The sequence below is a fragment of the Phyllopteryx taeniolatus genome, chromosome 14, assembly GCF_024500385.1.
Source record: "Phyllopteryx taeniolatus isolate TA_2022b chromosome 14, UOR_Ptae_1.2, whole genome shotgun sequence".
Lineage (NCBI taxonomy): Eukaryota > Metazoa > Chordata > Actinopteri > Syngnathiformes > Syngnathidae > Phyllopteryx > Phyllopteryx taeniolatus.
In genome coordinates, this window is record NC_084515.1 from 15,215,497 (window position 1) to 15,236,932 (window position 21,436).

Sequence of the window (21,436 nt, forward strand, 5' to 3'; positions counted from 1 at the left end):
GCACTTTGACTGCATTAGCACCAAAGAAGAAATTGTAGTTTAAAGATGGCGCCACCCGGCGTTTTACTCGTGCGCCTGAGAGCGTTGTGCAACCTAGGCAAATGTCTTCAGACGGGAGTCCCAGCAGCGTCACACTTGGGCGCAGGGATGCGCTGGTGTGGGACAAAAGTGGCCAGCTTCCGACCGTACGACACGTCGCGTTTCCACTCTAAACGAGGTGAGTGACACGGCCGAGCTAGCTGGAGCGGCTAGCCGCTACAAACGTCAAGGGCACCGTCGTGCCTCAAAACATCACATTGATTAGCCTGTTTCGCCCCCGTCTTTATACCCCTCGCATGTTCGCATCATTCCATGTTTTACTTGAATATTTACGACTGTTAGTATTTTTACGTTTTAAATTCCTTTTTTTTTTTTTTTTTTTTTTAACGGCGTAGGAAACATTGGCGCCAACTTGCTGGAAGAGTTCCCAGACGCCAAAAGTCTCCTGAATAACACCATCGCTCGCTCACTGGGAGTCAACGACCTGTCCGATCTCATCCAGTACACCTGCACTGAGGAAGCGGGCGTCAAGGTCAGGACAAATTCATTCTTGGAATTTCTAGGGCTATTGTCCTGTGTGTTATCCTCACGTTATTGTCTCGGGTTGTTGTGTAGAAAGCCACTGTGACCGTACTATGGCCCTGCAAGATCGAGGAGGACGGCTACGCCTCCAAGAAAGTCAACGCAGAGCGAAGTGCCGCGGCTGCCGCTTGCCACAAGCTCAAAGTATGTTTGGGTTCAATAAAAAAAAAGTATTTTACTAACAAGCAAGGTACACACATTAAAAATGTGAGACCCCACACTCGGCATGTGTGCGCTACTAGGGTCAACTGTGAAAAATGATCCAATATCACTTATTGCTTTTTGTTTTAGTTTTTTTGCTTCCATTTACTTGTGTGTGTGTGTGTGTAACCTGCATAATGTTTATCTACCTTCTGTGAAGGAAATGGGTGTGATTGGTCCAGACAATCAGCTACCCAGAAGGAGATCCGGTAGGGGGGGAGGAGGAGGAGTGCGTTCATCACTTTACGATGACAAAGACTCCCAGACTGACGGCGTCCACGCTGCCCGGATCGAATCGGGACCGCCGCCGCCTGAAAATGAGTCTGACATATCTGAAGCGCTCTCTCTCTTTCCTTATCCCAAAGTTCTCTTGACCAGGGTGGTCCAGGTGGCCACGTCGTCTAACAGTTTCAAAGTGAGTGCGTATAATTTCTGCCGTTCTGAGCTAATTACGCTTCGTGCCAACGTGATGTTTGTCGCGCGCTAACGACAGGAGCTGATACGGTTCACGACGAGAGGCGGCAAGCTCAAGACGTGCGAGCTGACCCTGCGCTGGCCGCAGGAAATGACCTTCACGGCGACGGCGAGCAACAAAGTCACTGCGGAAAAGCGGGCGGCGGCTCTCGCCTGCGTGAAACTGAAGGTGAGGAGTCGTGTACAATTCTCTCACTTTTTGTCACAACCGCACTAAAGCTCATCACACGTCGCTTGGTGTAGGAGCTTCAGTTGCTGGATAAGAACAACAACCCACTGACCCACGCCAAGTACCACGGGGCCAAGGTGAGGGAGGCGGGAGAACGCGAGCGGCGTCCCCTCCGGGTTGAAGTTCCCACGTATCTGGAAGAGCGATTGAGGGAATATCTTGCAAAGGTCAGTGGAAGTGTGTTGTTTCCAGTTTGAGCCAAAAGAATAAATATTTGGTAAATAATGAAAAAATATTGGTTGTTTTTGAGACTTTTGGGTCACCGCATTGACTAAGTCGCATGATGTATTTGGCACAGTTTTGTTAGCAACCCATCTATTTCATTACATTTTTTTTAAATCCAGGGTTGTGACAAAAGGCAGCAGCATGTACTACTATTATACATGCCTCAGTAATTTTTATTTTACTGGCACAATTTCAATGAAAAAAATACCAGTGCGCTTGCTAAAAAGTTGTTTTGTTCGGGTCTGTAGATTCTCACTCGTCATTTTAATCCACAAATGTTGAATCAAGGCAACTGGATTATTGTGTGTTTTTTTTCAGAAAACGTTAAAAAAATGACTTGGCTAACAATATTATTGGTTAATTTATTGTAAAATAGTAGGGTGAAAAAGTGTAAATGCTTTTTCATTGAATAAAATACTTGGTGTATAATATTTAAAGTATTATTTATTGTTAGAATAAAATGAATTCATGCATGAATGAAATGAATTAAAATACTTCTTGTATTGATGACAGTATCCGGTAGAAGCAGAAGTGCAGAAGCTCTACGAGGAAGAGGACGATGCTGTCAACCAGGAAGGAGCAGAAGAGGAAGACTTGACGCTGGACGCCATCACGGGGAGACCGTACAGGCCCCGGTCTCCGCAGGAAGCGCGGCGCATCAACGAGCGCCTGCAAGAGGAGTGGCAAAGCGCCAGGCAGGGCCTGAGCACGGAGCTTCCGGTGGACGCCCACCGGCAGCGCGTGGTCTCGGCCGTGCGCGACTCCCGGGCGGTCGTGATCGCAGGCGAGACCGGGTGCGGCAAAACCACTCGCATCCCTCGTTTCCTTCTGGAGGATCGCGTGACTGCGAGACACGGTGCGGACTGCAACATTCTGGTGACGCAACCTCGACGAATCAGCGCCGTGTCGGTGGCCCATCGCGTGGCCCAGGAAATGGGCCCTGCTCTCAAACACTCGGTGGGGTATCAGGTAGGTGACCGTTCGTTACTGTCCTTACTCTTTTAAGAAAGTCATACTTCTATTTCTATTTTTTTATTTCTATTTAAAATAATAATTTCCATATTGTGATTGTGATTTAGTCCTTGAAAAACAAGCAACTTTTATTTAAAAAAAAATATATATATATATTTTAAAGAAATTTAAAAAAATACAAATACATAAAATATAGTCATAAATATCTAAAAAAAATATGTTTTTGAAAATTAAACAATTATAATCAAACAAAAATCTATCAATAAAAAAAATGAAGAAATACATATGAAACCATACGTTACATATACAATACATATGAAAAGAAATACATTGTGGAAATTTGACTAAATGTACTCCATTTCCAATGGGGAAAATGAAATTAATATTCATCATTTTATGATTGTTTATTTTTTAAATTGTTATATCAAAATTTGTTTTGGATGGTAGAAAATACAAAGGATTTTTTTTCAGATTATTTCAAGATTCATTTCAAGTCTGCATAGGTATAGAGCAACGCCTGAACAGCAAACTTCCTTGTTGGATGTCCAAAAATAATTAGAATATAGCAATATTAAAATGATAAAAATATATTAAAATGAAATGCATCTTAATAATATAATATTGAATGTATATCAATAAATGTCCTTCATTGCCAATGAATGTATTTTTATCATGAAATTTAATTAGAATGATTGGTTTTTTATTTTATTTTTTTTGTTTGTTTTTTTGCAGACGTTAGGGCAGATGAATAATATATATCTATAAAAAAAACATATTTAGGCCAAAAATATCAAATGCATAAACGATACCTATATACCAATTTCTTCCATAGTGGCAGCTCTTATCCAGTTAACGAATAATTATCACTTCCTCTGTGCAGGTTAGACTTGAGAGCAGACCGCCGGAGCAGAGCTCCGGAGCCTTGCTCTTCCTGACGGTGGGCGTCCTCCTGAGGAAGCTGCAGTCCAACCCCACCCTGAGGGGCATCAGCCACGTGGTGGTGGACGAGGTTCACGAGCGCGACGTCAACACGGACCTCCTGCTGGCGCTGCTGCGCTCGTGCATGACTAACAACCCCGACCTGCGGGTGGTGCTGATGAGCGCCACCGGAGACAACCAGCGGCTGGCGCGCTATTTTGGAGGATGTCCTGTGGTCAAGGTGCCCGGATTCATGCACCCCGTGCGGGACAGATACCTGGAGGACGTGCTGAGGGAGATGGGGCGCCCCTCGCCTGTTGAAAAGAGCGAACAGTCCACCAATGCGGTGAGGCTGGGTGGCTTATACTCATAATGTTGTGATAGTAAAATTGGAATTGTATGATGAATTATAGTCATGTTAAAGAATCCTAAAACACTTTTTTTTTTTTTTTTTTTTTTTTAAACATTTTGCACACAAAAAAATTTGTGGGAAAAAAAAAAAAAAAACGGTTGTATTGTTATTGCAAGGAAATGTGATGTTAAAGAATCTTGTCAGAGTGGTAATTTGATTTAAGAGTTTAATTACCACTCTTTAGAAATGAAATGAGTCGTGGTGGTAATGATGGTTACGTACGTAGGGGTCAGTCGCTCTTTCTGCCGAACCGGCTGTCTTAACTCTGTGTACGACTTGGAGACTGCATTTTCGTGTTGGTTTTGCGTATTGTGGTTCCAGTTCCTTCCCCCCCCCCCCATTTCCTGAGTTACAGAGGAATCCAAAATGAGCCCAAATGTCAGGCTTTAACTTAGATGTCACTCGCTTCATTCTGCTGCTGCTCGCTTTAGTCGCCATTGTGTTGTTGTTTGGCGGAGTGCGGCTTCAGTCCATACAATGCGATTCACACACTTCTTTATTTTTTTTATTTCCCCCCGCCACCTACAGAGGCAAAGCGATGAAGTCAGTCCAGATCTGGAACTCGTCGCTGACGTCATCGAGCACATCGACAGATGTGGAGAACCAGGTACTAAACCCAACTTTACAGCAATTCATTGAATTCAAATTTCAAATGTCCCTCCTTCCACAGGTGCCTTATTGTGTTTCCTGCCTGGGTGGCAGGACATCAAGACTGTTCAAGACGCGCTCCAGATGAAGCCTGAATTTTCTTCTCGCTCGCACATGATCCTGCCGCGTAAGAGCACAAAATGTCCACCTTTTGAAAATGCCCCAAAAAATGAACATCTCCCTTTCTACTTCTTATGTCAGTGCACTCTAGTTTGTCAGTGGCAGACCAGCAGGCGGTCTTCCAGCGCCCCCCAGAGGGCCAGCGGAAAATTGTCCTAGCCACCAACATAGCGGAGACTTCCATCACCATCGACGACGTTGTTCACGTGGTGGATGCGGGAACACACAAGGAGCATAGTTACGACCCACGCACTAAAGTAAGACGTGGTACACGACATTTGCATTTGACCCAGTGCATGTGGAAGAAAAGCTGCTTTTTCAACACGACTACTGTCATGCGACAAAGCTTTTTTTAAAACCAACTTGTGTTTTTACGAGGCAATATAAGTCCATATTTTTGTAAATATACATTTTTTTCAAAAGTCTTCAATGTTACAGCAATATTATACTGTTTTTTCTAAATAGTGTAATATTGCAAGGATAGTAATTTTTACTTTGTTGTATTTTTACTCATTTGAGAAAAACAAATCTGGATATACAACAACCAGGTATGTTTATGAATAAATAGTCAAGTTAAAGAATCTGGAATATTACAGCCATGGTTGTATTTTTTAGAAGAAACAATATGCAACTATTACATCTATTTTGTATGAATGAAGTCATGTTAAAGAATGTTTATAATTACAAATAAAAAAAATACAAATACAAATATATATATATTTTTTTTAAATATTACAGGAATCAAGTTGTGTTATTAAAAACAAAAGCTGAATTATTTAGATGAAGATTTGTGGCACACTGAGGTCATTTCTACTGTTGTCAGGTGTCTTGTCTGGACACGGTGTGGATATCCCGATCTAACGTGACGCAGCGAAAAGGGCGAGCGGGGCGCTGTCAGCCGGGTCAGTCCTACCATCTGTTCCCACGCAAGCAACTGGACGCCATGACGCCCTTCCCCATCCCTGAGATCCTGCGCACCCCCCTGGAGAGCCTCGTGGTCCAGGCCAAAATCCACAGTCCAAAATTAAAGGTAGTTCCGAAATGCCGTGTCATTTTAATGCTAAATGCATTCATCATTTTGAGTTATCGCTTTTTCTTGTGTCCATGGAGGCGGTTGAGTTTTTATCACAAGTGTTGGACAGCCCCGAACAGGCAGCTGTGTCAGACGCCGTCCGAAATCTGCAAGACATCGGTGAGTCTTTTGAGATTTTGTGCTGGTAGATAACTAGAATGATTAAAAATAATAAACTAAAACCATTTTTTTTCTGATGTCTAAGTGCATGCCAAAGCAACACGTGGTGCTAAAACCCAAACTGTAAGACAGAGAAAAGGGCAAAACGACGGGGTCACACGGGCTTGGAAACGACAATGAAAAATTGTTTTTAATGAGAGAAATATTACTACAGTAGAATTTTTAGGACAAAGTATAAATGCTAAAAAGAAAAATTGAATATTACTCATATAAAAAAAATGCATTTATGAAATATTACAACAGTAGTTTTATTTAAAAAAAACAAAACAATTATGGCTATATTTCCATAAAAAAATGCAGCGTTAAAGAATCTTGAACATTATGGGAATAATTATTTTCCTTTAGTCTTTATGAGGACAAAGATGATAATATTGGTTGAATGAAATTGTCTTACTGCAACACATATTTTTGAGAAATGTGAATAAAGTAGTATTTATTTATTATTTATTATTGAGTTGTAGTGTGAGAATAAAGTGTGAGCCATAAGGCTCAAATCTGTTTTTCTGATCGGTGTGGACAAAAAGCTGAAAACTGCAAAACAATAATTGCTTGTTTGCTGTGTGCAGGCGTCCTGGACCAATCGGAAACGCTGACACCTTTGGGAGAGCGCGTGGCCTCGCTGTCGTGTGACCCGCGTCTGGGCAAAGTTTTGGTGCTGGGCGCCATGTTCCGGTGCACGTTGCCCATGTTGGCCGTTGCCGCCTGTCTCACCAGAGACCCTTTCCGCAACAGCCTGCAGAACCGAGCGTCTGTCGCCAAGGTGAGATGGACGAGGGTAAAGGTCACAATCAACCAACATTGATCTTTTGGGTTGCTGTCGTCGTCAGGTCAAAGAGAGTCTGAGCGGTTCCAGCTGCAGCGACTACCTGGCGTTCAGTCGCGCCGTGCTGGGCTGGAGGAGGCTTCAGCAGCAAGGAGACCGCCAGGACCGAGACCTCTACTTGGAGAAGCACAGCTTGTCCAAGGCCAGCCTGCGCTTCATCAATGGTATCATCTTCAACTTTAAAGTAGTAAAGTTAAATAATAGTATTGGATATTTCAGGAATAAAGTTGGACAATATATCTAATATTTAATGAACATAGCTCGTCCAAGACCACCGTGCGCTTCGTCAGTAGCTAGTCCCACATATTTACACAAACCCAAAGTTTTACTTGAGTTATCGCCACTACCTTTAGGTCTCATCAATCAGTTCAGCGAGAACCTGCACGAGGCTCAGCTGGTGTCCCGTGCCAGCGAGTGCCAACGTCCCTCATCGCTCGTCAACCAGCACAGCGGGCAGGAGCAGATGCTCAAGGCCGTGCTGCTGGCAGGACTCTATCCTAACCTCATCCAGGTACGCGCAGAATCATAAGCTCAAAAGATTTTAAATATTGTGATGTATTTATATTGACATTTATATGGGCATTTTACTATTATATACGCTGTTTACAGCTGAGTTTTGAGAAAGTATTTTTGGATTTTAATATTTGAAATATGACACCACTTGAAAACAATTCATTAAAAACATTTGTTGGGAAATTATGAATATTTGTTAAATGATTCATTTGAGCAACTTGGGGGTTAAATGATGTTTTATTTATTTTTCTGAAAATTATTTTTTCAATGCTGATTGTATTTATTTAAATTTTATTTTTAGATAAGCGTAAATCTCTAAGGTTTATTTAATGTTTAAAAAAAAAAAAAAAAAACGTTTTCCGATTTAGGTGAAGCGAGGCATTGTGACCAAAGGGGGCCGCTTTCGTCCCAACAGACTGTCATTCCGCTCACTGGGCGGCGGCGTCCTGCTTCACCGCTCCTCCGTCAACAGGTGCGACGCGCTTAAAAAGGACAGCCAGCACGTTGCCGTTTCCTTGACATGTTTTTAAAATTATTATTATTTGTAGAGGGAACGACGAGCTTCCTTGTCGATGGCTCACTTTCTTTGGCGCCGTCAAATCCAACGGCTCCGTTTTCATCCGCGACTCGTCAGCGGTCCATCCGCTCGCCTTGCTCCTGCTCACAGACTGTGACGTCGCAGAGACGGGTAAGCTTGAATCTTTACCGTTAATTTTATTTTAGTTGAAAATGATTTTTTAAAAACTGTTAAATTGAATCTTTACCGTTAATTTTATTTTAGTTGAAAATGATTTTTTAAAAACTGTTAAATTGTACTTTTTTTTTTTTTATTATTATTTTTTGAGGGGATGAAAGTAGTTTTTTGATGGTTAATTTTTTTTAATTAGATTTGGATTGGAATGTTTATTTTGATTATGAAAACAATATTATTATTATTATTTTAAACGAACAATTAACAAGGCAATGAAACACGCGTCCTGCCTCTTCTCCATATTACGCAATTATTTTTTTACTAGATGGCTTTCATGAAAATAATAATCATGATTATCAAGTATTTTCTTTAGGTTATTATTTACATTTTTTAATGTAGTTTTTATGATGTTATGATCTGAATTTTCTTAGAAATATTCTTTTAAATAGTTGAAAATTTTTGAGTTGAAAATTATACATGCAATTGTTTTCTTTTAAGGTTTAAAAATTAATATTGTGAGTATTTTTTTTTTTCACCTACTATTTTATCTCCTCTTGTGTTTTCAGTGAGCGGAGACGACGTGGAGGTGGCGCTCGCGGGCCGCTCGCTGGCACGCTGCCAACTGTCCGCCGACACGTGGGAGCTTCTGTGGGAACTGCGTACGTCCGTCCAGGCCATGCTGCGCCGCAACCTCAGGCAGCCCGCCGGCCCCGCCGTGCACTCGGGCCAGGACGGCGAGCTCATCTCACTGCTTGTGGAGCTGCTCAACAACACAGACGCTAACCCGTGGACTCGAAATGATAGCGAGGTGGACTGATGCACAGAGCTGACGAACCACACTGCAGTTGTTTATTTGCTCATTTTGTTTAATTATTGCAAGTACATTTTTTGAATCGGTACCTGATAAAGTAGTGTTGAAGAAATCCATTTGTTTGGATTGTGCAAACTCATGTATTCTATTGAATGACTTATAAAAAGTCAAATGTTTATCATGTTGTTTTGATAAATTATATTATCTTATATACAGTTGAATGCCCCAAAGCTCATACGATGTGGAGTTCAACCAGAATAAAAATTCAAACCATTGTCCATCATCTTGTGGAACTTTTGCTTTTTCTTTGGCTTTGTTGTGACCGACACCACAGAAGGTAGCAGTGATGGCAAATGTGTCCTGCTAGTTATACTTGTTTTATTGCTTTTTAAAATTACATGTATATATTATTTTTTGCTTAATTTTTATACTTGCACACATTGCTAAATGAATACCCCTGACAGTGTTTTTACTTTGTTTTATTAATATACAGTGGTTAACTTAATTTTACTTTTACCGCTGGTGTCAATCATTAAAATAGTGTGTTGTTACCTTAATTTTACACTTAAAACTAAATGAATCCCTCCCTGACAGGATCAATCCAAAATTCAGCATTATTGTCATTGATATAAAAATGATGCTTTTATGGCGTTATTTGGCCTCAATAGGTAACTACATTGTTTTTTTTTTGGAATCAAATTTATGAGAAGTCCTTCATGAACTGCAAGTGAAAAGTGCTGAGGCGTCTCAGAAGTTCCTCCATGACGTCAGCAGGTGTCATGATGCAAAACCTGTATGACAAAAATAGTGACATCTATTATAATACATGTTAATGCACTATAATAGTAATCAAGACGAGTAATTAGACCAAAATAGCTACTCATTTGCTGGCATAGGTCCTTGAGACTTTTTTTTTTTTAATGTATAATGTGATTAGTGGCTATGCCCCACAGGTAGAATGTGACCTAGAGGTGAAAGAGAAATTGTGCCCATATTTAAGACCAAGGGTGATGTGCAGAGCTGTGGGAACTATAGAGGAATAAAGTTGATGAGCCACACAATGAAGTTATGGGAAAGAGTAGTGGAGGCTAGACTCAGGACAGAAGTGAGTATTTGCGAGCAACTGTACGGTTTCATGCCTAGAAAGAGTACCACAGATGCATTATTTGCCTTGAGGATGTTGATGGAAAAGTACAGAGAAGGTCAGAAGGCGCTACATTGTGTCTTTGTAGATCTAGAGAAAGCTTATGACAAAGGACCCAGAGAGGAACTGTGGTACTGCATGCGGACGTCTGGAGTGGCAGAGAAGTATGTTAGAATAATACAGGACATTTTTGAGGTGTGCAGTAGGTGTGACAGATGAATTGAAGGTGGAGGTGGGACTGCATCAGGGATCAGCCCTGAGCCCCTTCCTGTTTGCAGTGGTGATGCATAGACTGACAGATGAGGTTAGACTGGAATCCCCGTGGACCATGATGTTTGCAGATGACATTGTGATCTGCAGTGAAAGCAGGGAGCAGGTGGAGGAACAGTTAGAAAGATGGAGGCATGCACTGGAAAGCAGAGGAATGAAGATTAGCCGAAGTAAAACAGAATATATGTGCATGAATGAGAGGGGTGGTGGGGGGAGAGTGAGGCAACAGGGAGAAGAGATAGCAAGGGCGGAGGACTTGAAATACTTGGGGTCAACCGTCCAGAGCAATGGTGAGTGTGGTCAGGAAGTGAAGAAACGGGTCCAAGCAGCTTGGAACGGGTGGAGGAAGGTGTCAGGTGTGTCATGTGACAGAAGAGTCTCTGCTAGGATGAAGGGCAAAGTTTCTAAAACAGTGGTGAGGCCAGCCATGATGTACGGATTCGAGACAGTGGCACTGAAGAGACAACAGGAAGCAGAGCTGGAGGTGGCCGAAATGAAGATGTTGAGGTTCGCTCTCCGAGTGACCAGGTTGGATCAAATTAGAAATGAGCGCATCAGAGGGACAGCCAAGGTTCGATGTTTTGGAGACAAAGTTAGAGAGAGCAGACTTGGATGGTTTGGACACGTCCAGAGGAGAAATAGTGAGTATATCGGTAGAAGCATGATGAGGATGGAGCTGCCAGGCAAGAGAGCTAGAGGAAGACCAAAGAGGTGGTTGATGGATGTCGTGAGGGAAGACAGGAGGAAAGTTGATGTTCGAGAGGAGGATGCAGGAGATAAGCTTACACGGGGAAGGAGGACGCGCTGTGGCCGAAAGGAAAAGAAGAAGTGGCTACACGCAATTTTGTGTTTAACTGTAAAACCAGTGTTGGTATTTTTTTCAAAATTTCCAGGGGGCGCTACTGAGTAACTTTTTGGTGTTCGTGTTGGGGCCCCCTTAAATGTGCATGTGCAAAAATTGGTACGTTTTCATGATTGTTGAGGCCCCCAGAGAGGTGATAATTTTTTTGAAAGAACAATAATGTGATTCCAAGAGGGCCTTCGCAGCGCCTGGTGGAATTGAATCCTAACCTGATGTGGTAGGTGCCTTCCTTTTGTCCGTATTCGCAGCCCGGTCTGACGAACACGCCGGTGTCCTCCAGCAGTCTGGCACAGTAGAACATGTCAGGTTGCATGCCCGCTTCCTGAAACATTGCAGCGTTGAAGGGGACATTTCAATGTCTTGAATACAAAGAGTTTGGTTTTCAAGTAACTCTTATCTTCTGATTTCTGAAATGTTCTATGAGTGATGTTAAGACATCTGGGAAGTGTTTTAAATTGTATGGGGGGGGGGGGGGGGGGGTCTCTGGTCCTAAAAGCAGGGACATCCACAGATGGAACTTTTTTTTTTTTTTTTAATGAATAAATGGAGTCATGGCTGCCGTTTTTGGAGCTTGAGAAACTGCCCCAAAGCTGTCTATTCACGTGCTTGCTTAAAAGTGAGTTATACGAGGTAATGTGACCTTGGCTTTGTGAACGGCTTTGGGCGTCAGATGCAGTCTGGGGAAGGCAAAGCCTCCTCCGAGCAGCGGCTGGCAGCTGACCGCAGGCAGTCGCGTGAAAACCTGTAGCACTCGCTTCACGTTGTCAACCAGCGTGCTCCTAATGTGCTCCGTCTCCTGCGGAAACAAGAAACCATAATTGTGGGATAATGACCCACTGCGAACAGCTGCACCCAGCATCTCCACAAGCTCTTTTGCTTTTGTCCTTGGGTCGATATGCACATTTGGGACCAAATCACGTTCATCTCTGGGACACAGAGACACGCGTCTCCTTCCTGAGTGGTATGATGGCTGGACATTCATATGGTGTGTGTAATTGTTTGAACAGTTGAACCTGGCACCTGCGGGCATCTGGAAGTTGCACCCATGGATGACGCAGACTTGTGCAAGTCCACAATTCTCTTTGTGATATCTTGACTGCTTTCTTTGGACTTTCCCATGATGTTACACAACGGAGCAGTGTGCCGAGTTCAAATACACCCACAGGTGTGTCTGTAATTAACGCTCCCAAAGAAATGACATCATCATGCGGGTTTTCCCAAATTGTTTAAAAGGATAGCACAGGTAATCTTACTGTAAGTAAACGTCAGAAAGTAATGGGAAAAAAATGAAAAATATTGTTTCATTATTCTGGCATTTAGGAAATGTAAAGAATTTTGGTCATTCTAATTGACCTAAAACAGGAAGTTTCATCTGATTTCATGTCACACAGTGAGAAGAAGAAGTGTACGTTTCTCTCGTACGTTTTGGACAATGTCGGACTCACGTGCTTGTAAAGCGGGTACGATGGATCTCCTGGCTGGGGGGGCTTTGCCATCACCTCCAACGCAATTTGCCCGGCGACGGGAGGAGAGCTGGCCAAATGGAACAGCCGCTGGACGTACGGCATGACGGCGGGGTCCATGTTGACCAGCTCCACGTAGCCTCCTCGAAGACCGCACCTGGTAGGAAAAGAGCATCGTGGCTACACGGGCCAATCGGGAGCCTTTGTGCATGATCGCGGGCTTACTCTCCCAGAAAGCCTTTGGATGCTGAGTGGAAGGAGGCCAGCTCCAGCGTGTGGGCCAGAGGAGGCCCCAGCTCACACAAAACCTTCTTGTAAGACACAAACTCAGTGTTGGCGTCGTAAACGCTGCTCTGGTACACCTGTGGGGGTGACGTCACTCAACTCATTTGCATGTCGCCATTCAAGGACGAATTCGGTTCTACGCCCCTGCTCATCGTGCTGAGGTTTGAAGTTCAAAATTGAAACCTCAGTTGCTAAGAGGTTCTACTGTGTAAGGATTATGGAAAATTGACATGCCTTATTTTCACAATTGCTCTACTTTATGGAAGCTCACCTCATCGGCAAGAAGGAAGAGTTTGTTCTCTGCAACGAACCTGATGACCTCCTCCATGGACTTTCTGCTCTGGATGTGCCCTGAGAAACACAAATGGCGGGAAGACGAATCTGAACAACACGGATCCATGCGCGTTCACGTTCAGACGTTCCCACCTGTTGGGTTTCCCGGGTTGATGACGTACAAAGCGACGGGCCAGCACGCGCCCCGGGCGGACGTCAAGGCCCGACGCAGCTCGTCCGCCCGCAGCGCCCAGCCGTGCTCCTCGTCCAGGAAGTAGGGGGCCACCACCCCCCCCATGGTTTTCACAGACAAGGCGGTGGTGTTGTAGCCCGGCACCGGCATGAGCACGCCGCTCTTGGGGGACGCCTCGCTGTTCACCAACAGTGTCAAGATGTTCTAGTAGTTCATCATACAGGGAAATGAAATCAACATGAAGCCCATTAATATATAATTCATCGTAATGTACAATTTTGAATTTTGAAATGTTAAAATATTGTACATTTCTATTACAATTATTGAATAATAATGTATTTAAATTAAGGAATATAGGTAAAATCATTTTTATCCTTTTTTATGAATAGATTTGTTTCATTATATTTTCTTATTATTTAATAGATTTGTTTTATAATTTAAGGGAATTGAATTTCTTTGGTGAGATGTATATTGAACTAATGGAATTTACCAAAATAATTTATATATTTCAGGACTTTTCCATGTATTCAATGGCCTTTTTTATTTAGTCATATTTCTTTTAGATTTTTTTTATTAAAAGTTTTTTAAATGACATTTTTATGTAAATTGTTTTGTTTAAATCTAATATGACGGGTTTTGTGCCCAAAATAATTATAAATCATTAAATTGTGAAATAATAAAATACATTAATTGAATCAAATATTATTAGAACATATTCAATAATATTAATATTATTCAAATTATTAAATGTATTATTATATTAATATATATCCATATATTATATTTAACCTGTTTAATAAATATAATATAGATATCGAGACCAATTTATATATTTAACAACCTTTTATATGTTGAATGGCATTTATTTATTTGATGTGTTTTATTCAATGATATCATTTTTAGTCATGGATTATGGAGGAGTTGGTGCAACAAAAAATAAAATAAATTATGATAGACATTTTAAACCACCATTAATTACCGTTGTGTATTACTTAATCAAATTGTCAAACATAATATTTAACAATTATACTGAACCCATTTATTTTAGGACCAACTGACATATTTCATGTTGTTTTTGATAATCAAATTGTATTTTTATTGAATCAAGTTTTTCAATTATTTAATCAATTAAAAAGTATATTTAGTGAGATCTTTTTTTATTATTAAATGACTGCTTCAACTTTGATTTAAAACAAAACCTCCATACTCTAGTGTGGTGTGATCAAAACTGAATGAGTAAATGAGACCATGAGCGCCATCTGGGAGCCGGGATGGATCCAAATGTTCTCGGGATCGGCCGGAACGCCGTCTCGTTGGCTTATGAACTGAGCGATGCTTTCCACTATTGCCGGTATACCCGCTGTGTTTGTATACGAACCTGAAAAAAGAAAAAAGAAACTCCTTTCGAGTAAAGTTCCCCAGTACACAGTCAACAACCTATCGGGCAACAAACCAAACTGACTCATAAAATTAAAGCCCTTGATAAGGGTTTTTCAGATAAAATTATATTTAGAATTTTATTTATATAGCACATTTCGAAAAATAGTGACAATGTGCTTCACTTTAAAAATAGTTAATGAACAAACCAGGCATGCAATTACACTGGGAATATAATCTCATATAATGATATAAAGGACCAAAAACGAGTTTTTTTTTTTTTTTTTTTTTTTGGGGGGTTTTTTTTGCAAATACTGTAGGACTTCATGTTAATGAGCATCTAAAGTAGAGGTACAAATGAATGGTGACTCGAATTGACTCGCGAGTTTGTCTGGAAAACAAAACACAACAAAAAAAATAAACGAATCCCGAATCATAATTTCCCATTTGAATCAAAACAAATCAAAGAACAACATACTACTACCTACTTTATTCTGACAATTCATATTTTTTTTTATAAACTTGCACATACACTTATTAATTTAACAAAGCAGATGCTACCTTAAAACATGGCGTGTCAATTTAATAGATGTTTCATGAATTTGAATGAGTTCACACTGCATCGTTTTCTATGGGGAAAGTAGTTTTCAAACGAGAATTACAGTGGAGCCCCGCAAGTCGTGGGGACTGGGCCCGTTTGTGAATAGCGAACATCTGTGACTGATTGATGCCAATTATTTCATGAAAAACGGGGGTTGAGTCCCCCCACACCTAAAAAAAAAAAAAAAAAGACAAAAAATGAGGAAAAAAAGGCCACAAATGGGTGAAAGTGCAGGTCCTGGACCACAAATAGGTAAGGGTCCAATGCAGTGGAATTTTGATTTAACAGACTAATAGGGAGGTGGAGTCGTCCGTTAAATCTGTCCATTAAATTGAAACACTTTTTCATGGCCTAAAAACACCAGTACAGTACAAAATTATTGTTTTGTACTTTTGTTAAATAAATTGGAGAAGTTTTCATTTATTTGCTTAGCTTGCATTAGTATTATGGACGATTTTGATGGTTGCTTGCTGACCTCGCCTTCTGGAAGATGACTCAGCGGGAATCGTCAGAGAAGGGCGCCTTGACCAAGGACGTGGCCGGTGTTGGTCTCATGTCTTCGCCTTAGTGTGTTATGTCTTGTAACTTAGATACCTCCCTATTTCAAATTAAATACAGGCGCATCGGGGGAGATTGTTTAGAGCGTGATGGGAGACTGGATCTGAGCAATCTCACATACGTCCTCCTCATGAGCAAAAGAAACCAGCGTCTTCATTCCCTATGTGTCTATTTTTATAGGTGTTGGGCGAGATGGATCCGACAACTGTTTTCTGGCCTGAATACACCCAGTACAGTACAAAACGATTGTAGATAAATATTTTAAAAAGCTTTAACACGTTTGAAAAGTATTAGTTCATCCAAACTTACCTCACCGGTGCATGGGAGGGGTATTTTAGAGTTCTAACCGGACACAATTATTATAATTTATTTTTTTTGGGTCCGTTAAATCAGTGTCCGTTAAATGCAGGTTTGACTGTATTAGCAGTGAAAATTCACGATTCCTCTCCACTTACCGACACTGCCGCCATCACAGCAGCGGAGCAGCTTCTGCGCTCGTCGTTTGACGTCTGCGGGCAGGTTGTCACCGTCCAAGAGTTGTGGGTAGCAACAAGCAGCGAGCACCTGCCCCACCGTGCACACACACATTCGGATCAACGCCTTGAAACGATGCATTGTCATCATCTGTCCTTGATACCTGTCTGACAAAGGTGAGAGGTTTCATTCCGGCCATGTGTGGGTCACCCCAGGAGACGTCTATCACATCCTTATAGGGCTTCTTCACTCCCTGAATGCCACATTTGGTTGGAAAACAACAAGCAATAGCACATTTTGCAGATTTTGATCAGCATTTTCACCTGCTCGAGCATGCGCTTGATGCGAACGGCTCGTTCCGTCAGGGCCGCCATCTGGTTGGTCCTCACATGGGCGCTCATCTCCTGCATGTCTGCAGCTCCTCTTCAGCCGTTCAAGTGTGTGCGTGTCAGATGCGGATTGCTGGTTAAAGTTAAACACCTAGCAGGAGGAAATGTGTGCTTTATTAACAGGGATGATTTGGGTTTTGTATTGAAGGCCTTAACTTGATTGGGTACAAATTGACCCCTTGGTTCATATTTTAACTGTGGTTCGTCACCGTTACAGGTATCACTGTCAGTCTGCATGTTTTACTGCATAACCAAAAGTAGAAACGGTTAATATGTCACCAACAGTTGAAGTGATGCAAGGTGTTAAACATTATACGTTTTTTGATCCTTGATTTTCACTGAAATTCTGTTATGTATTGTAGCGAGGGGATTGCTTCGCTGAGTCTAAACTCTCGTCAGTTGTTGAACTATCACCAAAATATAGCTCGTCGATTTTGTTCTCTGGGAATTTATTCAGGGACTTTGATACGGCTACTGTGGTTGATATGACATGCAGCAACTATAAAAAAAAAAAAAAAAAAATACAAAAAGCTTACATTTAGGTATTATTCATAGTATTCTACAAAAGGCTCAGAAAAATAGCGAAACATTTGTTTCAATTATTAGGATATAATTGTATTATTTTAGATGTACTTAATTTTAGTTTGTTTTGTTTATGACCATTTTTATTATTATCATTAACTATGATGGATAATTAAATTACTGGTTATTTTAGATTAGATTTAGATTATTAATTAATTAGATTTAGATTATTAATTAATTATTAATTATTATTATTTTAATTATATGGTTTTAGATTTAGTTGATTTTATTGAGTTTTTGACATAAAAAAGCATAGTAAAATATCAACATGGACACTGGAAAAAAAACTACGTTTACTTTTATTTTTCATTTTGAATTATTTTGGATTTAGTTTTGCTTCATAAGGTTATAGCGCCACTGTAGCTTTGGAATTATATACATTTTAATCTAATGCATGTAATATGAAATAATTAAATTATCAGAAGTAGTGATATTTATTACTCATTGTTTTAGATTCAGTTAGTGCATTTTAGTTAGTTTTATTTGTACAGAAAAAAAGCCTAATTAAATATCAATACAGAAGATGACTGTTTTCATATATTTTGATTATATTACTTTTCATGAAATGTTGTCAGTAATATTGATTTCTGCACTGTTAGTACCTGCACTCTCGCTCACAAACGAACACCAACGAAGAATCTCGCGTTGTTTCTTGACGGAGCGAAATCTCGGACGTACGTACGCTTCTACTTCCTGTTTTGTTTAGCCTCTCATTCCCGTAACCGGTGGCTGGGATTCGGGTAGAAATGGAACAATTTGCCGGGCAGGCGGACAAATACGACCGGCCCGCGAGCAGAAGCGCTTTTCCCTCACATCGGTGGAGCTTCTAAGCCGAAAAGAAGTCGCTGACGCTCTCTCGCCGGGCTTCCCAAGCCCCTCGCGTCCCCGCGGCGACATGGCACTCAGCTCGGGCGGCTGGGCTCCGCAGGTCTCGTTGCTCGCTTCTTCCCAGCCCGGAGCCTGCGACACCGGGGCCGGGTCGGCTCCCTCGTCGGCTTGCTGCAGCACCGTCTTAATGTCCGTCCGCGTGTCGGTGTCCCACTCCGGTATCCGCCCCTTGTGCCTGCCCGGAGCCGACAGCGAGGCTCTGCGCCTCCAGCTCAGCATGGACCCGAGCCGGGCCGGAGAGTTTCGACTGGCCCTGCGGGACACCAGCGGGAACCGCAACGTGGTGAGATTTCATATTGCTTCGTGTCAACTCAACGTCAACATTTATCTTATATAATATATATATATAATATATATATATATATATATAATATATATATATATATATATATATATATAATATATATATATAATATATATATATATATATATATAATATATATATATATATATATATATATATATTATATATATATATATATATATATATATATTATATATATATATATATATAGTTGGTTAAGATTACAAGTTACCCTGTTTCAAACGTAATAGTAGTAACGATTTCAATTGGTGTCTCAAAGTCGTATAACTAATTACATTTGATTACTTTTTAAAATGTTGAATGAATACATCAACAGGACCCTTGGATGTTTCCTCTAAAAAAGGTGGATTAAAACCATAGATCATTATTTTGTAATTAACCACATATTTGATCTTAACACAAATAAAAAAATAACAAAACATGATGAAATGTAAACACGTAATCAAAAATGTGCTTGTTGCATAATTGAGTTATACATATGTATAAACACACACATGTGGAAAACATAATTCCATGTTGACCTAATGACAAATGTATGCAATTTAGACATATTGCTTCATATGACAAACCAAATTAGGGAGGGTTCCATAAAATAAGTGAAGAATTCTAAAAAGTTTCACTATGGGTCTGCCTAGCCTTCTCAAAATCTAATCTAGACAAACTAATAAATGACCCCACAAAGTGGTGCTTTGAGGTCATATTTGGGAAAAGGAGGCACCTTTGAGACTACGGCAGAATGGTACGTGACCAGAAGAGCATTTCATTGTTCTGCCTGTACATTCCTGGCATAGAGACACGCTGAACAAAGATGCATTGTTCCTCGTATATTCTCAATTTGTGAATTCCCCCATTAGCAGATATTTACTATTACTTAGAGTAAATAAAAAAATATATATTTCGGATCAATGAAGCGAAATTGGACAATGTGCACATCTGCCGAACTCATTTTACGGCACAGATGCTACTTGAAAAAATCCGGTATCATCGTGATCATCTCCTCACTACGAAACGCTGCTGTCCACAATTTGAGGAATGTGGATGCACCGTGAGTCACGGTGCGGTTTTCCGTCCTCAGTTGGTGGAGTTCGACCTGCGCTCGGTGCACTACGAGGTGAAGTCGGCGCGCTGCCACGAGATGCGTCTGACGGCGCCGCCCCACGACTTCATCCGCTTCTCCTTCCGCTGCGACCGCGAGGCCGAGGAGTGGGCCACCGTGGTCACGTCGTCTCTGCGAGAGGCCCGGCGGGGTCGGTTCGCCGCCTTCCCGACATTGACGTACGTCGACGAGCACGCGTGACGCTTTTTATTTTCAATATCTCCGACAGTTGCAAACATGGCCGTCAACGAAGGAAGCGGCAAGCACACGCAGGCCGCCGACGCCGCGACGGAAACGTCACTGCCGCTCGCCGGTGCGTGTCGCCAACATCCGGTAGCCTTAACACCCTGACAAATGTCCTCATTGTGCCGCCAGCTCTTTTTCTTTTTTTTTTTGCCTCAGAGGAGCTTTGCCTGGAGCTCGTCAAGGCGGTGGAGGCAGGCGACGCCCAAGCCGCCGCCCAGCACGCGTCCGCTCTGGCCCGCCAGAAAGCGGCGCTGAGCATCCAGCCGGCCGAGAAGAACTACGCCACCGGGGAGATCAGGTACACGCATCCTACAAGACGTGTGCGGATGAAATGCGACAAAATGGAATTTGTGGAGCAGTTAAAAGTCGATTATAACGTGTATGCAGCGAATTGGAACACACAAATCAATTCTGTTAATGCTCCACGTTTTTTCCCGATTCACTTTGAGTTGGATTTAGACTACAGGAAGCCTCAAGCAGGGTAAGGTATTCAAAAGTAAACATGAAAACTTTGGAATTTGATTAAAAGATAATCATTTTATTTTAGTTTTATATAAAAAAATAAAATAAAATAGATTGAATGCCTAAAAATATTAAATACCGTATTTTCGCGACCATAGGGCGCACCGTATTAAAAGACGCAGTCTCAGTTACGGGGGTCTTATTTCTGTATTTAACACATCCATAAGGCGCACCGTATTATTGGGCGCAGGCATGGTAAAACATACGGTGGCATGCATGCACGCTAAAACAATGTTTTTAAAAAGGCAGCGGGAGCAAAACTGAGTTCGATTGTACTTTATTGAAGTATTTAACAATGTACTCACGTTATTTTTTGATCAAGCACTTTATCTACATCATCACAGTGCCCAAAGCGCTAAACAAAGCCTCACATTCACAAACCACTGGGCGACTGCTGCCATGTGACACTTCGACATGCGGGCAGTCGTAGCAGGGATTCGAACCTGTTCTACCTACTGAGCCAAAGCCACCCCAACATAATCCCATTGGTATCGCAAGACAAGTCCAGATCTGTGTGACAGACCACCAAGGACTCCACTAAAAGAGGTTGGATGAAGATCTGATATTGTATTTCAGAAGAAAAGTCTCAGAAAGCTAATGAACTACATTTTTGAATGCATCTCAAGATTCAAATTAACCTTGCTGGTTGCATTCCTTAACCGAAGAGCATTGACGTCCGTATTATTGGGAAGCTTTTATTGATTTAGTTTTTGGAGAACATTTACGACTTTTAAGTGCGCCTTATGGTCGTGAAAATACGGTACTTTTATTTTTAAATGTGTATTGAATAGATTTTAAGAAATATTTCATTAAGATTTCCCCCCACCCAAAAAAAAATAACAGGTTCCCTACGCAAATATGGAAAAGTATGGAATTTATAAATACAAAATTTCCAGGTCTTAAAAAGTATGGAAAATTAATATTCTTGTTTCCAAGACACTTGCAACAGCTCCATTTTCTAAACCAAAAAATTACGAT

The 21,436-nt window shown here is 41.3% G+C and overlaps 3 protein-coding genes across 5 annotated transcripts in view; 2 read left to right on the top strand and 1 right to left on the bottom strand.

The window, feature by feature from the left end:
- On the top strand, positions 1-9,203 carry dhx30 (DEAH (Asp-Glu-Ala-His) box helicase 30). Its single transcript, XM_061796933.1, has 19 exons — positions 1-217; positions 435-571; positions 655-765; positions 983-1,237; positions 1,316-1,465; positions 1,540-1,692; positions 2,264-2,719; positions 3,603-3,986; positions 4,581-4,659; positions 4,723-4,827; positions 4,902-5,077; positions 5,644-5,850; positions 5,931-6,012; positions 6,639-6,832; positions 6,900-7,059; positions 7,249-7,406; positions 7,777-7,880; positions 7,957-8,096; positions 8,666-9,203. Exons 1-19 carry the CDS (start codon positions 46-48, stop codon positions 8,914-8,916), a joined length of 3,474 nt encoding a protein of 1,157 aa, XP_061652917.1. The 5' UTR covers positions 1-45; the 3' UTR covers positions 8,917-9,203.
- Positions 8,935-18,329, bottom strand: LOC133488713 (alanine aminotransferase 1-like). Of its 3 annotated transcripts, none has more exons than XM_061796939.1 (12): positions 18,195-18,329; positions 16,734-16,890; positions 16,574-16,663; positions 16,392-16,500; positions 14,648-14,778; positions 13,361-13,604; positions 13,206-13,285; positions 12,875-13,011; positions 12,632-12,806; positions 11,827-11,982; positions 11,396-11,508; positions 8,935-9,701 (listed from the first exon to the last, which is right to left on the bottom strand). In XM_061796939.1, exons 2-12 carry the CDS (start codon positions 16,818-16,820, stop codon positions 9,611-9,613), a joined length of 1,413 nt encoding a protein of 470 aa, XP_061652923.1. In that variant the 5' UTR covers positions 16,821-16,890; positions 18,195-18,329; the 3' UTR covers positions 8,935-9,610. The 3 variants fall into 3 exon arrangements, with proteins under 3 accessions (XP_061652923.1, XP_061652922.1, XP_061652924.1); XM_061796938.1 differs by lacking the exon at positions 18,195-18,329 and adding an exon at positions 17,984-18,122; XM_061796940.1 differs by lacking the exons at positions 16,574-16,663; positions 18,195-18,329 and having other exon boundaries at positions 16,392-16,573; positions 16,734-16,872.
- Positions 18,277-21,436, top strand: part of LOC133488714 (ranBP-type and C3HC4-type zinc finger-containing protein 1-like) — a 6,508-nt gene continuing 3,348 nt past the window's right edge. The window contains exons 1-4 of the mRNA XM_061796941.1: positions 18,277-18,552; positions 19,670-19,841; positions 19,920-20,003; positions 20,093-20,234. Of these exons, the coding sequence (XP_061652925.1) occupies positions 18,277-18,552; positions 19,670-19,841; positions 19,920-20,003; positions 20,093-20,234 (674 nt within the window). The remainder of the gene's footprint in view (positions 18,553-19,669; positions 19,842-19,919; positions 20,004-20,092; positions 20,235-21,436) is intronic.

What these genes read in the sequence shown, in the direction of transcription:
- LOC133488713 (XM_061796939.1), bottom strand. Translation starts at nt 16,820, where the DNA reads ATGCAGGAGATGAGCGCCCATGTGAGGACCAACCAGATGGCGGCCCTG. An exon ending in CTGTGATGGCGGCAGTGTCG is followed by an intron (nt 14,779 to 16,391) that starts GTAAGTGGAGAG and finishes TTCTTTTTTCAG; the next exon opens with GTTCGTATACAAACACAGCG. An exon ending in GCTCCCAGATGGCGCTCATG is followed by an intron (nt 13,605 to 14,647) that starts GTCTCATTTACT and finishes ATGAACTACTAG; the next exon opens with AACATCTTGACACTGTTGGT.
- dhx30 (XM_061796933.1), top strand. Translation starts at nt 46, where the DNA reads ATGGCGCCACCCGGCGTTTTACTCGTGCGCCTGAGAGCGTTGTGCAAC. An exon ending in CGTCGTCTAACAGTTTCAAA is followed by an intron (nt 1,238 to 1,315) that starts GTGAGTGCGTAT and finishes CGCTAACGACAG; the next exon opens with GAGCTGATACGGTTCACGAC. An exon ending in CACCGCTCCTCCGTCAACAG is followed by an intron (nt 7,881 to 7,956) that starts GTGCGACGCGCT and finishes TATTATTTGTAG; the next exon opens with AGGGAACGACGAGCTTCCTT.